Source organism: Acomys minous, assembly GCF_964271855.1.
Source record: "Acomys minous genome assembly, chromosome: 2".
Classification (NCBI taxonomy): Eukaryota; Metazoa; Chordata; class Mammalia; order Rodentia; family Muridae; genus Acomys; species Acomys minous.
This window is the reverse complement of record NC_140484.1, coordinates 114,816,375-114,830,291: the sequence shown is the minus strand read 5'-3', so window position 1 is coordinate 114,830,291 and position 13,917 is coordinate 114,816,375. Positions and strand designations below refer to the sequence as shown.

The 13,917-nt window shown below is 49.6% G+C and overlaps 1 protein-coding gene across 1 annotated transcript in view; it reads right to left on the bottom strand.

Moving 5' to 3' along the window:
* Window positions 1-13,917, bottom strand: part of ABHD2 (abhydrolase domain containing 2, acylglycerol lipase) — a 96,061-nt gene that overhangs the window by 5,809 nt on the left and 76,335 nt on the right. The window contains exons 6-10 of the mRNA XM_084773607.1: window positions 11,305-11,488; window positions 9,156-9,248; window positions 6,045-6,155; window positions 3,852-3,921; window positions 1,671-1,755 (exon numbers count right to left, since the gene is read on the bottom strand). Of these exons, the coding sequence (XP_084629733.1) occupies window positions 1,671-1,755; window positions 3,852-3,921; window positions 6,045-6,155; window positions 9,156-9,248; window positions 11,305-11,488 (543 nt within the window). The remainder of the gene's footprint in view (window positions 1-1,670; window positions 1,756-3,851; window positions 3,922-6,044; window positions 6,156-9,155; window positions 9,249-11,304; window positions 11,489-13,917) is intronic.

Here is a 13,917-nt window from a genome sequence, read left to right as displayed (position 1 = left end):
AGAGGTACCTAAGTGGGTACCCAACCGCTGTGTACTGTGTAGTCTTTCCTCAACTGGGCAGGCAGGTCAGTAGGATCTCATGAGTTTGGTGTAGAATGGGTACCAAAGGGGCTAGGAACATAGCTCAACCGGAAAACACTGCCCTAGCATAGGAACCCTCCCAGAGTTCAGTTTCCAGTGCTGTTAAAGTAACGAAGCAACACCCAGTCCATAGAATGGGCACCAGCTTCAGAAATCTCAAGAATGCATCCTCAGAACTCCATACACCCGAGCTGCGTCCTGACCCCCACATGCCTGATTAAGTTACAATCTTAGGGCTGAAAGAGAGGAGTAAAGGAGGGGACCCCACACTGTTGGGGATGCTGAAGGGCCCCATCTGATTGGCTACGCTACCCAACCTTGTGCACCTGGATTACTCAGGCTATCGCAGATTCCCATCAGATAAGGCCAAGGCTCAGAGGAGGGGAATCCCAGCACGGAAGAGTGCTAGTTATCAGAGGAAGGGGAGAACTCGGTGCAGGCAATGCTTTCTCATCCCCAGCATCAATCTTCAGGACCAAAGCTCAAGCTGCAAGCTGTGTTAGAAGATGCCCAGGCTCCCACTGCCATACACTACATGGCTATCCTGAGAGCCGAGGGCCTGAAGCTGGACTTTGGGTCCATGTTTAGGTTGGTCTCCATGGCTACTGGGGAGTTGTATAAAAGAGGCAGCCAAGTTTAACAGGAAATGTTCTTTTTTTGGGGGGGGGGGGCAGGATGGGTAGTGGACCTGGCCTTTTTCTTGTCTCACTCCTTTTTTTCTAGTTGCTATTTTGTACATTTCTGTGGGATAGCATTAATCCTGGGGATGCTATTTTTTGGTTCAGAAGGCGCTAAGTGCTGTTGCACGTGGCTGAGTGGGCTGTGGTGTGGTGTGTGCTGGGAGTCCGTGGGTGGCTGGGAGTTGACGGGAGATAACTTCTATCTTGTCACAGCTCTCACATGGTGGCCTTTCTTCCAGAGCAGGACAGAAGTTCTGTAAAGCCCTTCCTTTGCTATCTTATCTACTCTTGCAGCTGGGGACGGGAGGGGGACAGCTCTTCCTTTGGGCTACTGTATTTACAAGAGGAAATGTAACCTCAGGGGACTGTGGTGACGACATCCCAGGGACCTGAAACCAAGGCAAAGTAACTAGAACCCCCGACCTTCCCTCACATTCCCTGTCTCTGCTTGCCCCGTAGTGTCAAGCAGGGGATGGATAGAGTCTGCACAGCGTTTCCATGAGCAGTGTTCTCTGCCAGTTCAGCTGCTTATATCCTCCTGGTAGACAGAAAGGCTGTCATTGGAGGTAGAAGAACTAGCTCTGTTTCGTTTTGCCTAGCAGGGCAAATTTTAGTTCTAAATCTCTCCTCAAGTCAGGTTTTCCCGTTTAATGGAACACTAGGCCCGAGACAACACTGCTACAGCGTACTCTCTTGGTGATGGGCCTCGAGGATATGGTCTTGTTTCCCGCACCAGGATGTAAGTCTAGAAGGTTCTACCCAGAGCTCTTTGCTACCTAGGACTATGTCATGAGCTGCCCTTCTCCCAAGAGGCTTGTCTCCATGCGCTGACAGGACAGCAACAGGGACAGAATTTACGGTGGTAATCTGCTACGTGGGTGGCTGGGGAAACACTGGGAAGAAACTCACCTGAGAGAGACTTTGGAATGGTTAGAAGGCTTTCGTGCACCAGGGGGTCGTCCGCTGCGTTAACCAGCATGAGAGGCACGTATATCTGCAGCAAGAAGGTACACGGGAGTTAAAGGCCGGCTACCTGCAGACATGCCCCCGAAGCAAAGGGCAAGGCTCCTGGCTCCGTTTGTTGGATTAGAGCCTTAGGGATGCTGCACTGTCACTGGCAGGGAGATGAGTGACAAATCTGCTGTGATCACCACTGGCAGGAGGTGCATAGGAACAACGCTGCCAGTGCCCTAGGAGGCCTGTGCTCAGGGCAGACAGGGCGGTACTAATGACGCTCATAGTACTGCACTTTATCTTTAGGGTTTCAGATTGGCCACACCTCTCAGAAAAATGACAGCATCATAATGTGTCTGTCTTTCTGTCTGTCTGTCAATCAATCTACTGTCTATCTATCTCTCCTTTAGCTTATATTATAACAAATAAAAGAGGAGTGCACTCCACTGAAGGGAAAAGAGACCTTTTAGAAGAATCTTAAAGATGCAAACAGAGTGGGAGGCAGGTGTGCACACTCACAATCCCAGCACTTGGGAGGTGGAGGCAAAAGAATTCTGAGATCAAGGCCAGCCTAGAAGACACACACACACACACACACACACACACACACACACACACACACACACACACACACACACACACCTTCAAAAAACAAACCAAAACCAAAACCAAACGCTAGAGATGTGGCTCAGTGGTAGAGCAGTTACCCAGCTAGGTTCAATACCGATTTCAACAAAACCACACAAACAAATAGCAGTAGGCTGGTGGACATCAGGGGGCTCTTGGCAGGACTGTGCCCAATATGGACATTAGTAAAACAGATAGTGAGAGCCTCCTTTTGGTTTAGAGTGTAGGTGGCGCTGATGGGGCACTCGGACCACTCTGAGCTGCCATCCTGATGTAGTGAATGGCTGTGCTCTCCTGGAAATCTGCTGTGTCAAAGGCCTGGGTGAGTGACGCTGACTCAGGAGGACGCATAACTAAGACAGCCACAGGACTATAAATTCACAACCATCCTGATGAGCTGAGGATTGGTGGCCAAACCAACAGGTGGACACTGACAAGTGGAGAGCTGTGTTGGTACATTGAGAGCAATGGTGCATTAATCCCAGCACTCGGGAGCCAGAGGCAAGCGGATCGCTGTAAGTTCGAGGCCAGCCTGATCTACAAAGTGAGTCCAGGACAGCCAAGGCTACACAGAGAAACCCTGTCTCGAAAAACCAAAAAAGAGCAATGGTTCACAGTGGGATGAAAGAGACAGGCTCAGTGCTGGCTCAGGTAAAAATATGGGCATTGTGTTAGCCTCAAACTCAGTAAACACTTTGTTTTTACTTTTTTGTTATACGTATTTGCGTGTCTGTGTGCATGTATGCGCTCATGCATGTGAAGCCTGAGGGCAACTGGGGAACTAATTTTTTCCTTCCACTACGTGGGCCTTGGGTTTTGAACTTAGAACACAAGGCTTGGTAGCAAGCACGCTTGCCTGCTGAGCTCACTGGCTGGCCTTCTTTTTGTTTTTGAGCCGTGATCTTGCTATGCAGCTCTGGCTGGCTGGGTACTTGCTATGTACCCCAGGCTGGTCTCAAACTCACAGCGATCTCACTTCTCTGCATGCTGAGTACCGGTTATTACAGGCGTGTGCTCCTATGCCTCTCACACGCTTCAGAGGGCATGCTCCCTATCACTTTAATGCAGAACTCAACTGCTATATTCTGTGCTTGACAGATCATGGCAAGAAATGGGGTGGGGAGTGGGCTGGGGTGGGGTGGTTAGTCCTAGATGGCATGCTAATAAGACACATATGGCCACAAGAAAGGGTCTAGGGTGGAAAGGAACCCAGATGGATTTCCCATGAAAACTCACACCAGAAAACAGGCAATATTGTACTGTCAAAGGTTACCTAAGGGTAAATTAGTTGCCACAAGCAATTTCATAGGCCTGGGAGAAGCCCAGTCTGAGTGTAAACTGGGGTTTAGAGTATGGCCGTTGCAGAGACGGTGACAAGTGACAGACAGAGTGATGCTGGGCAGGTTCTGGCTTTGTTTCCATCTCCAGCTTAGGAAGGAAGGGTACGTGTTGTTCTGTGGGCAAAGCTGGCTGTGGAGACACTGATTCTGAGATGGAGCCGCCACTCACCCTGTGCAGGTACCTCATGCAGCTTTCTTCTTCATAATATTCCTTCAAGGAGTTGTAGCCATGGAACTTTCTGGAACACAAGCACATACACACACACATACACAAAGGCAAAATAACATCTGTTATAAAACTGAGCCAACACCTCCCTGGTTTCCACAGTGACTCACTGCGATGGCAGAATCCACACAGGCAGTGATTTCACCATGGTCCTAGCTCCCACACTTACATGAATGCAGGTGGCAGAGTATGGGGTCACGAGTGTGGGGCTAGGACCTGGATTTGAATCCTGGTTCAGCCACTTTCTGGTTAGGTTATCTCAGGCAAATGCTCAAGTTTCCTGGGCCTTAGCTATTTCACTGCAAAGTGGATCAAAGACAGGAACTTCCTTGATGATGCCAGGATACTTGACACAGAAATGCTTACACGCCCCTCGCCTGGAGAAACCTCAGGCAGTGTGAACTGTAATGATCACATTGGCTGTGGCATCTTTTGAGGCAACAAAACAACCCTTTATCACAGACATGCAGGAGCTAGAACTTTCTTTTCATGAGGGTTACCCTGGAGCCACTGGAATGAAACATGTGTTGGAGGGTAAATTTTGAGAGCGCTCTGAAGTTGACAGCTCTGTCCACTTAAGGAGCAGTTGAGTTGACTCACTGACAAACTGCTCTTTAAGACCACCAGAGCGACCTGCAGCTCACCTCAGCCCTGTGCTGTGAGAGGCCTGGGGGGTGCAGCTCGGGGCTCTGACACCCAGATACCCCAGATTCTCTACCCTTGGCCAGAAGACCTCTGAGCCTCTCTTTCTCTTTTTTTTTCTTTTTTTCCCAGGGCTGAGGACTGAACCCAGGGCCTTGAGCTTGCTAGGCAAGCACTCCGCCACTGAGCTAAATCCCCAACCTCTCCCTTTTTTCCCTTCCCAGGGTGTGGCCTCTAGTCTTGAGGTGGACCCTCTGTTTTGATTCAGGTCTCTGAGATGTCTTGCCTCCCCCAGAGCTGTGAACCTCTTCCACCTCCAGCCTTCTTAAGTACCTTGGTCAGGCTCAGGATGGACCATTAGGGACCCCTGGTGGGGAGGGAGGCTATGTGCAGAGATCCTATCTGGGCTGCTTGACTCTGTCCTCTGAGGTCCCCAAGGCATTCCATTCCTCCAGCATTGCTGGTGACAACTCTGTGAGGAGCTGCTAGAGAGACTTCATTAGGGAACCACTACTACCCAGTGCTACTAATGACGAAGAGCTTTACAAGAATTGAGGGATGGCTTCTTTTGGGCTTAAATTAAGAAGATGGATGGGACATTTATATGAAATTAAAATGAATGTTTTTCCTTATTTGGTACCACAGCAGTTCACATGCTGTATCATAAGATGGCTAGGCATCATTTATGTCTGTCTTTTAAATATACTAGCAATCCCACAGTTTCTATTTGCTTTGAGAAAATGGTAACCAACCCATCCAAGTTCACCTGGTGTGAAAGGCTAGGAGAGTCTTATGAAGAAAGGAAGTAGAGACTGCACAGCCTCTGGCCAATGGCCACCTATCTGAGGAGGACCTGCTTGCTTTAGGCTACATCTAAAGGTATGAAGGGACTGTAAAATGTAAAAGACAGTGACAAGGTCTGAGACCAAGTCCGCAAATGAAGTTTCCAACCTCAATTAGAAGGTGCCGGCACCAGCACAGGTGAGACCATAGATGCCAGGGGTCCAGGGAGGGACTGAATGAATGAGAGGAATGCGTCAGGACTGCATCTTCATCCCATCCCTACCCCCAGAGATGGCTCCATGTGTTGTCTGAGACAGGTCTCTTGGCCTTTGGTCATCTGCTTTTGATAGCCATCAAAGTCAGGATAAGCATGATTACCACGTACAAAAGATATCCCCTCCACTGCAAAGGCAGATCTGGGGGGCACTGACTAGTCCCAGTAGAGAGGACATACTGTGTACACGTGGGGACTCCTAGGTGGGCACATTTCACCATCCAGCTCAAGCTGCCTGTGCCATGTGGGATGAACAGTCACACGCTTTTCCTATTTCCAAGAGATGAGGCTTTCCTATGATCTCCCTCTAAGCAATAGACACTTATTAAAATAAAAAGAAGCCACTAAAGCAAGCGGAGCAAGGCAGTGGAGCCGGGAAGAGCTGACTGGCAGCCTCTGGCCTGGCACTTGCCTTACAGAATTCCTTGCGGACTCACCTCATCACATTGTCATCAATTTGCATCAGGGATGTTGCTGTGTACAGCCGGCTCAAGTCTGTGTCCTCCAGGCTCTGGGGTTTCTTAACGTGGTCTCCAAAAAGAGCTTGCCTAGAAGGAGACACAGAAGTGAACAAAGCAACATAGAGGAGTGACCACCATAGCGGAGCCTGCTGCCCTGTCCACAGGCCCACCATTGAGTGCCACTGCCTTCTGGCTTTTAGTTTATTTTAGTTTTTGTTTTCCTGTGCTACTACTGGGAATTGAGCCTAGATATTCTTATGCTTGGTAGGAAAGCCTTCTGCTTCTGCTATAAGCTGTAGCCCCAGCTCTCTCTCTCTCTCTCTCTCTCTCTCTCTCTCTCTCTCTCTCTCTCTCTCTGTCTGTCTTTCTACCTACCTACCTACCTACCTACCTATTAGCACAGGGTCTCCAGGCTAATTTCAAATTCCCCATGTAGTCGAGGACAACCTTGGACTCCCAATCCTCTTCCCTTTACCTCCCGCAGTCTGGGATTACAAGCATGTGCTACCATGCCTGGTGCCTTTGAGCCTTTAGGATCACTATGAGGATGAGCATGTATAGGAAAATGAACATCGAAGTCTTATTTTCCTTTCTGGGTACCAAGACAAACTGAAAACTTGGTTTTAAGTTGGCACAGGAGAGGAAGCCTAGGAAGAGCCTTTTGGAAGAGTGATGGGCAGCAGGCCAAGCAGTGATTCAGGGTTCCACTGATGGTGATACTGCAAATCGTTGGCAGGTCCTCATTTCCCTTATGTGCTGTCTGTGTGGCTAAGGAAGCCAGCCAGTATCCCCTTCAGCATCTGGATAAATCAGGAACTCTCCAGTCTTAGCTGAAAATCCATACACCCTTACCCTAGGTATTCACAGGCAAGTAGTTTTAGGATATTCCTCAGAGATCCAAACTCATGGACACTCCAGGATTGATTTTTGTGGAGCACGGAGGTGGGATGGGATGGGGTATCTTGGTGTTACCCAGGCACTTCTCAAACTCCTGGGCATAAGCCATCTTCCTGTCTCAACTTTTTGAGTAGCTTGGATAACAAGAACATGTGCGCCACACCTGGCTTTAGGATGTGCATGCAACTATGCCATCCATCTCCCATGGTTTTAATCACCTTTAATATACCTGTAATACCTAAGACCTTGTGAATGGAGTGGAGACAGCTGCCAGACTAGATTGTACTGTTTAGGAAATGAAAGGGTGACTGGGCTGGCTTGGCCGGAGACTCCTTCACTCCTCACTGCCCTGTGTGCATCTCTATGGAAGCTGCATGCTTGGCCTTCCCTAAACAGGACGGTTTTCAGTCAAGGGTACCCCAGCGGCTATGCTCTGCTGCTAGAACCTCCAAACAAGCTCGGCACAGACAACACCTTTTCGGGGTAGACTGTGGTTCCCATCTGCTGCTGTTTGAACCTGCGCATCCGCAGAGAGGAGAGGCTCAATACAGTGGTCATTTCTATGAGGAATGTCCATTTAGGACATGGTGATGAAGGTAGGGATGCCAACGGGTGGGGTGGCCTTCCTTTCTAAGCTGGTGCTCTCAGTCACGCAGCAGGGGGGAGGACTGAGTTTGCGTTGAGGTTTGGCTCAGCAGTAGGAAACACCGATGCCAGAAATGCAGTGTTCTGGTACCCATTTATAACCTCTCTAAAAAGAGATCAACATTCTTCCTTAGGACTTACTTTTTCCCAAATAAGGTGGCAGAGGATGGAATTCAGAACTTAACATTTCCCTAAGAGTTCAGTCAGTTGGCTTTCTATGGTAAACACACTAACTGACATGCCTTCCCGATTCAGTAGCAATTGCATCATGAACCTTCAGGACTTGGCAACAACACTCTCACCCTTTCAACAAGACACATCTCCCCCAGGAGGACTCACGGTCCACTCTAGAGGTGCAGACATAAGGACTTAAGCTTGGCGTCGCTAACCTAACTTCATCTCGCCTGGCTAGAGAGCCTCAGTAAGTGTCCAGACCCCCCAGAATGTCAGCTGGGCCACACCCAGTTCAGTGTCCAGCATGTGACTGATGTTCAAACCACAGGACTTGAGTGGCATTGTTGGCTTTGCCACAGCACAGGGGACAGAAGCCTCTCTTTTCTCATCTGACAGAAGGACCTGAGGACACGCGTGGTGGATTTACAGTCTGGGGAGCTGTGAGCACTGGCCTTGCTGAGGTACAACGGGAGCCCGTCCACTGTCAGCTCAGCTCGGCCTAGGGTGTATGGCTAGGCCAGGCTAGCCATTGCTCTTTTAGGCACTAGAGTGGAGGAAGGAGATAAAGAGGTGGACACAGGAGTGCATGCCTGTGGGCTCGGTGTGCAAGGGGCTGCGGCAGGACAATTGGTTGAGCTCTAAACTGGGGGCCAACTTAGTCAACACAGCGAGACCACATCTAACCCACACCCCCTCACAAAAAAAAAAAAAAAACCCAAAACCCCAACCCAACCAACCAACCTAAATGCCTGAGAAACTGATTGCTTAGGATGCCTTTTTCTTAGGTGATGCCAAAAGTACCCTCCAAAGTCTGTTTCTTGAGTGTTCCTTGGGTGCCAGGCTCTAGGACTGAAACATGCCGAGCACATCTGAGGCACCAGACAGACCAAGGGAAGCCTTAGAAAAACAGCTTGGTGGGAGAAGGGAGACCTGCGATGGGCCTAATGGAAGGGCTGGGCTCAGTGAGCAGATGCTGATGAGGATACTGGGGTGGAGAGGCAAAGGGAGCTGGGCGTTTCCATGCATTCCAATTTAGCTGGAGAGGAAGGGAAGTTCTAGGGAGGGGGGAGCGAGAACAGCAGTGGGTATAGTTATCACAAAGCCATGCCTGATGTCCCTGGCAGACTCCTGCTCGCCTGCACTGCTCAAAGGGCCTGAGCAGGCACTGATGTTCTGCTCCGAGCCTCCAGCCAGACCCAGCCCTGAAGCCCTTCACAGAAGCATCCTGAGGAGGAAGGTCACCTAAACAGTGACAGGGCCACCTCAGGACTGCTCCACCAGGGTAAAGAGTGGTATGTGAAGAGGTGCCTGGCCTTAGTGGGAGATACCAAGGCATCTCCTGAGACAGAAGAGAAGAGTCTCTCTCTCTACCTGTGAGACAGGATGATCTTCTTCATGTTGTCGGCCATGAGGAAATTGTAGAATCGGCGGCACTGGTCCCACTGCATGAAGGTCTCCTGGGCCCTGGAACGAGCACAGCACATGAGACAGCATGACTGCCACTGCAGGCTGTGCGGGGAGGGCACGCTGGTTTTGGTCCCTGTGTAGGGTAACAGTTCTGATGTGTTCAAACATTTGGGGGAGAAGGCCACAAGGCCTTTTGAAGATGACCCCGCAGGAAGCCTCCAGGGCCAGAAAGGCACAGTTGGTTGTTGGTAGCTCACCTGACACCCTCTTGGCCTGATGAGAATCTGATTCATCTTTTAATCCAATTGATTAAGCCAAACAAACAAACAAACAAACAAACAAACCAAGTGAGGAACATAAAGGTGTATGTGATGTGTTCACAAAACAAAAGGTGATGCTTCAAGTGGCGAGGAACAAGCCTCTGAAGGTCAGGAGGCACTATCACGTCTGTACCCTAGCCAGGCCATCAGAGGGGGGACAGCATGAACCCTTGTCAAATGCCTTCCTTTTCAGCCATCCAGCCACAACCTGTTGATTGGCTTGGTTCCTCCTCTCTCAACCTTTGACTCCTGTTACCTCTTGTTCAGAGAGTCAACACACTTCTCTGAGCTGCTACAGGATTCTAAAAGGAGGACCGCAGGCTTCGGCCAAGTGTCAATCACATGCTAGAGAACCGGCCCACCCTTTTCTTCCTATTGTATGAGGCTCATGTGACAACAGGCAATTGTGTGTATGCAACTCTTAGAGGTCTCAGGGAAGGGGCGAAGGAAAAACACCTTATAGATCCTAGGTTTCTACCTTAGGCAGTCTTTTCTGTCTTATTTGAACCCCTTGCTTTGCTAACTGTGATGCTGATCTGTGACAGCAGATGGCGCTGTTGCTGTAAAATGCAGGGAAACTTGTTATTGTAAGACTGGGGTATTGAGTGGACAGGAGGGAGGCGAGCAGAGAGAAGAGGGGGAGGAAGGAGGAGAGGACAGGATGGGGGAGTGAAGGGTGAGGGGGGGAAGAGGACAAATTTGTCACAAACTTCCTATTTATAAAACCCAGTGCTCTCTGCACACTAGGCTAGCACTCACAGCAAGTTTGCTGCACTGAAGTTAGGGTATCTAGTGGTTTCTAACACCGAAGATGACAGATGCTGACCATTAGACCAACTGTCGGGTTGGGTGAAAGCAGGGAGGACCCCACATCTCTGGGCCCTGCTCCCTCAGACCTGGTGGAAGGCTGGCCACCGATTATCTTTTTCTTATCCAAGTGGCCCAACAGGATGGATTCTGGCCAGCTCTGGTTCTTTGTGACCACGACCTGGGAATTGGAGATTTCTCATTGAGCCAAGATAAAAGGAGTCTGGAAGCCTTTTAACATGGAGTTGCCTATGAAATGGTCCCAAAGGCAGATTCCTGGGCCTCACTGAATGAGACTTTCCAGATGTAGGGCTCCTCCAGGCTGAGCTTTTTTCTAACATGATCCTTTTGTTGTAAATCTTACTTATCACTGTGTGTATGGTGATGTGTGTGGTGCACATGCCATGACACACAGGGAGGTCAGAGGGCAACTTTGTGGAGCTGATTTTGGCTATCTCTAGTTTATGTGGGGTTTTTGGTGATCAAACTTGGGTCACCAGGATGACCCAGAAAGCGCCTTTACTCACTGAGCCATTTTGCCGGCCTCTCTGGAAGGCTGGCTAGGATGCCTGAGAGACAAATCCTTCAGGTGAGGACACTGCTCAGATAACTTCCACCAGTCCCTTCAGATACCATCTGAGAGTCAATGCTCCTGCCGGACTGAGGGATGTGGGGGTCACAAAGCCCAGGGGCCAGCTACTGCTGTTTCCTATGTTCTCTTGTTAACTGGTAATTCTGCCATACTCCAGAAACACAGACATAATCTGAGGCTCCCTAGAGAAGTGGCAGCTAGTACACTGGCTTTGGTGAGCCAATTACAGGTCTGATCCTAAACTACTGTTGAGTCTAAGAGTTGGAAACTTCTGCTCAGTGTGCAGGTGCTTCCTGGACCTGGCCTGCTGTCTTGGCTTAGCTCTATAAACAAGTACTAAAGGAACCAATGAGAATGTGTGTGTGTGTGTGTGTGTGTGATGCAGGCGACTCACCTCAGCGCGCTGTATCCCTGGCACACACTGACACAGCACAGGACCTTCTCCTGGTTTGCCTGCGTCTCCCCCAAGTATTTGCACACGATGTTACCACCCAGGCTGAAGCCCACGACGACCAGCTGGGTCTGGGGATATGTCTTCCTGATGTAGTTCACCATGGCTCCGAACTCCCATGTGCAGCCTGCGGGCAAAAAGGGTGTGGTCACCCCATCATTTCACATGCAACAAACACTGAAGAAAATGCAAGCTGGGGCTTTACTAATGGGGTGCCAGCGCACTGGAAGAAGGAGGCATGTGTGCATGCATGTTGAGAGAGAACAGCTAGGTAGATAGGTATTGCCTGTTAGCTACGTGAGAGATGCTCCCTTGAACGAGAAACAGTGGGGCATTACTAGTGTCTGTGAGCAGACGGACACACATCAAATCCATTTGCAAGCTCCTTTAGGTGGGCTGTGACTTAACTGGTTTGGATGCTCACGGGCACCCAAATTGATCTTCAAGGTGAGCGTAAGCAGCTATGCTAATCCACAGATATAAATACAAGCAAGAGTTAGGCCTGGCTGGGTGTGGTGGTGCAAACCTTTAATCCCAGCACTCGAGAGGCAGAGGCAGGTGGATTGCCACGAGTTCGAGGCCAGCCTGGTCTACAAAGCAAGTACAGGACAGCCAGGGCAGAGAAACACTGTCTAAAAAAAAAAAAAAAAAAAGAAAAGAAAAGAAAAGAAAGGAAAAAAAGAAAGAAAAGAAAAAAGAGTTAAGCCCTTTGGGGATTGATTAGCTTCTTAGCTACAGATTGGGGCGTTACACTCATGCATGCAATGACTCATAGCATTAAGAACCCAGAGGATGTTATTTACTGGAGCTTGTCAACTCTGGGGAGGGAAAGAAAATGAACTCCAGTCCAGAGGGACACCTGGGATGTTCTACGGGGCTCAGTCAAGTGTTCTTGGTGACACTTGGGATAGGGTGGCAAGGGAGGACAACTCATTCAGGACCACGCAGAGGGGCCGAGTGAATGGAGAGGCTGTTCGGGCCTGGTCTGCCCAGGAGGAATGACCTCAGCGCTGTCCTCTGGGAAGCTGGCAGCACTGAGCTCTGCCTCTGTAGCTCTGCTGAGAGAGATGCTGCTGCACAGCTATAGGCGGAGGTTGCAGGGAGCTGATTTAAGAGTAACACCTCGCAGAGAAACTACTGGAGGCTAGCAGAAGTACACACCACAAATGCCAGCATGGGAAAGTGTGGATATACACTGCTGACCTGCACGGGTTGAGGTCCCTAGTTGATCTAACAGTAGCTCCCAGAATTGGCGAGTCATGTGGGGGCAGCGCTTTTGGAGCCTAGAACAACTCCCTTCTAACTGTGCTGGCTCGACACAAACTGGAGTCATGTGGGAAGAGGGAACCGTCATTGAGATAATGCCTCTGCCAGGCTTAGCTGTAGGCAAGTCTGAGGGGGAATTTTTGTTTTTTGTTTTTGGACTAGTGATTGATGTGGGAGGGCCCAGCCCACTATGGGTGGCGCTACCCCTAGGCAGGTGGCCTTGGGTTGTTAAAAAAAAAAAAAAAAAAGGAAAGTAGCCTCATGGTCTCTGCTTCAGTTCCCGCATCCAGGTTCCTGTTTGGACTGTGACCTGGCAATTATAAGATGAAATAAACCCTCTCCTCCCCCAATGTGCTTTTAGTTATGGTGTTTCATCACAGGAAGCAAACTAAGACATCTACTGTTTTCATCTTTTTGCCTTGAGAGAGGGTCTCCTAGCCTGTTACAGAATGCCTGGGGTGGGACCTGAAGGGCATGGACGTTCTTTAGAGGCTCCCCTCTGTGGTCCATGTGCGCCACCAGGCCTAAGGACTATATCTCTAAAGAAGAAGGATTTTGTCTGGGCATCATGGGTCACTCAGGTCATCTCAGCATTTGGGAGGCCGAGGCAGGCTTGTAGGCCAGCTGGGGCAATACAGCAAGACCCTGACTCAAAACAGAAATAACAAAATAAAGCAGGCCTGGTGGTACACCTCTGTTACTCAGCACCGTGTGTGTGTGTGTGTGTGTGTGTGTGTGTGTGTGTGTGTGTGTGTGCGTGTTGAGGAAGGATTGCTTGAAATAGAGGACAGCCTGTGCTATGTAGTGATTTCTAGACCATGTCTCACACAACATACAACAACAAAATCACCTGCTCTGAACTATATGAGAAAGGCTTTTTTTGAGGTATGCTTTCATCTATTTCTGGGTCATCTCTTTGCAGGTTTCCTTCCCTTTCTACATGCAGTAAGCAACCTGCAACAGATGGGGGCGCTTCTCAGCCTTTTAGAAGCATCTAAAGTAAACAACTTTCCACACATCCTTAATGCTAGGTTTCCTCAGGGGCCAGTGAGGTCACAGTAACCAGCCACTCCCTGCAGATCCATCCAACCCCTAAAGAAAACAAACAGCTTTCCTCCTCCTGTACCTTTTCCACTCTCTTCCTATCCCAGACTGGCCTGGAACTCACTAGGTAGCCCAAGTTGTCTCTATCCTCCTGCCTCAGTCTCCCAAGTGGAGATCTTACTGGTATGAGCCACCACACCCAGATTCAAAGTCAAACTTCACATATGCACAGTTGCTTTGTGGTAA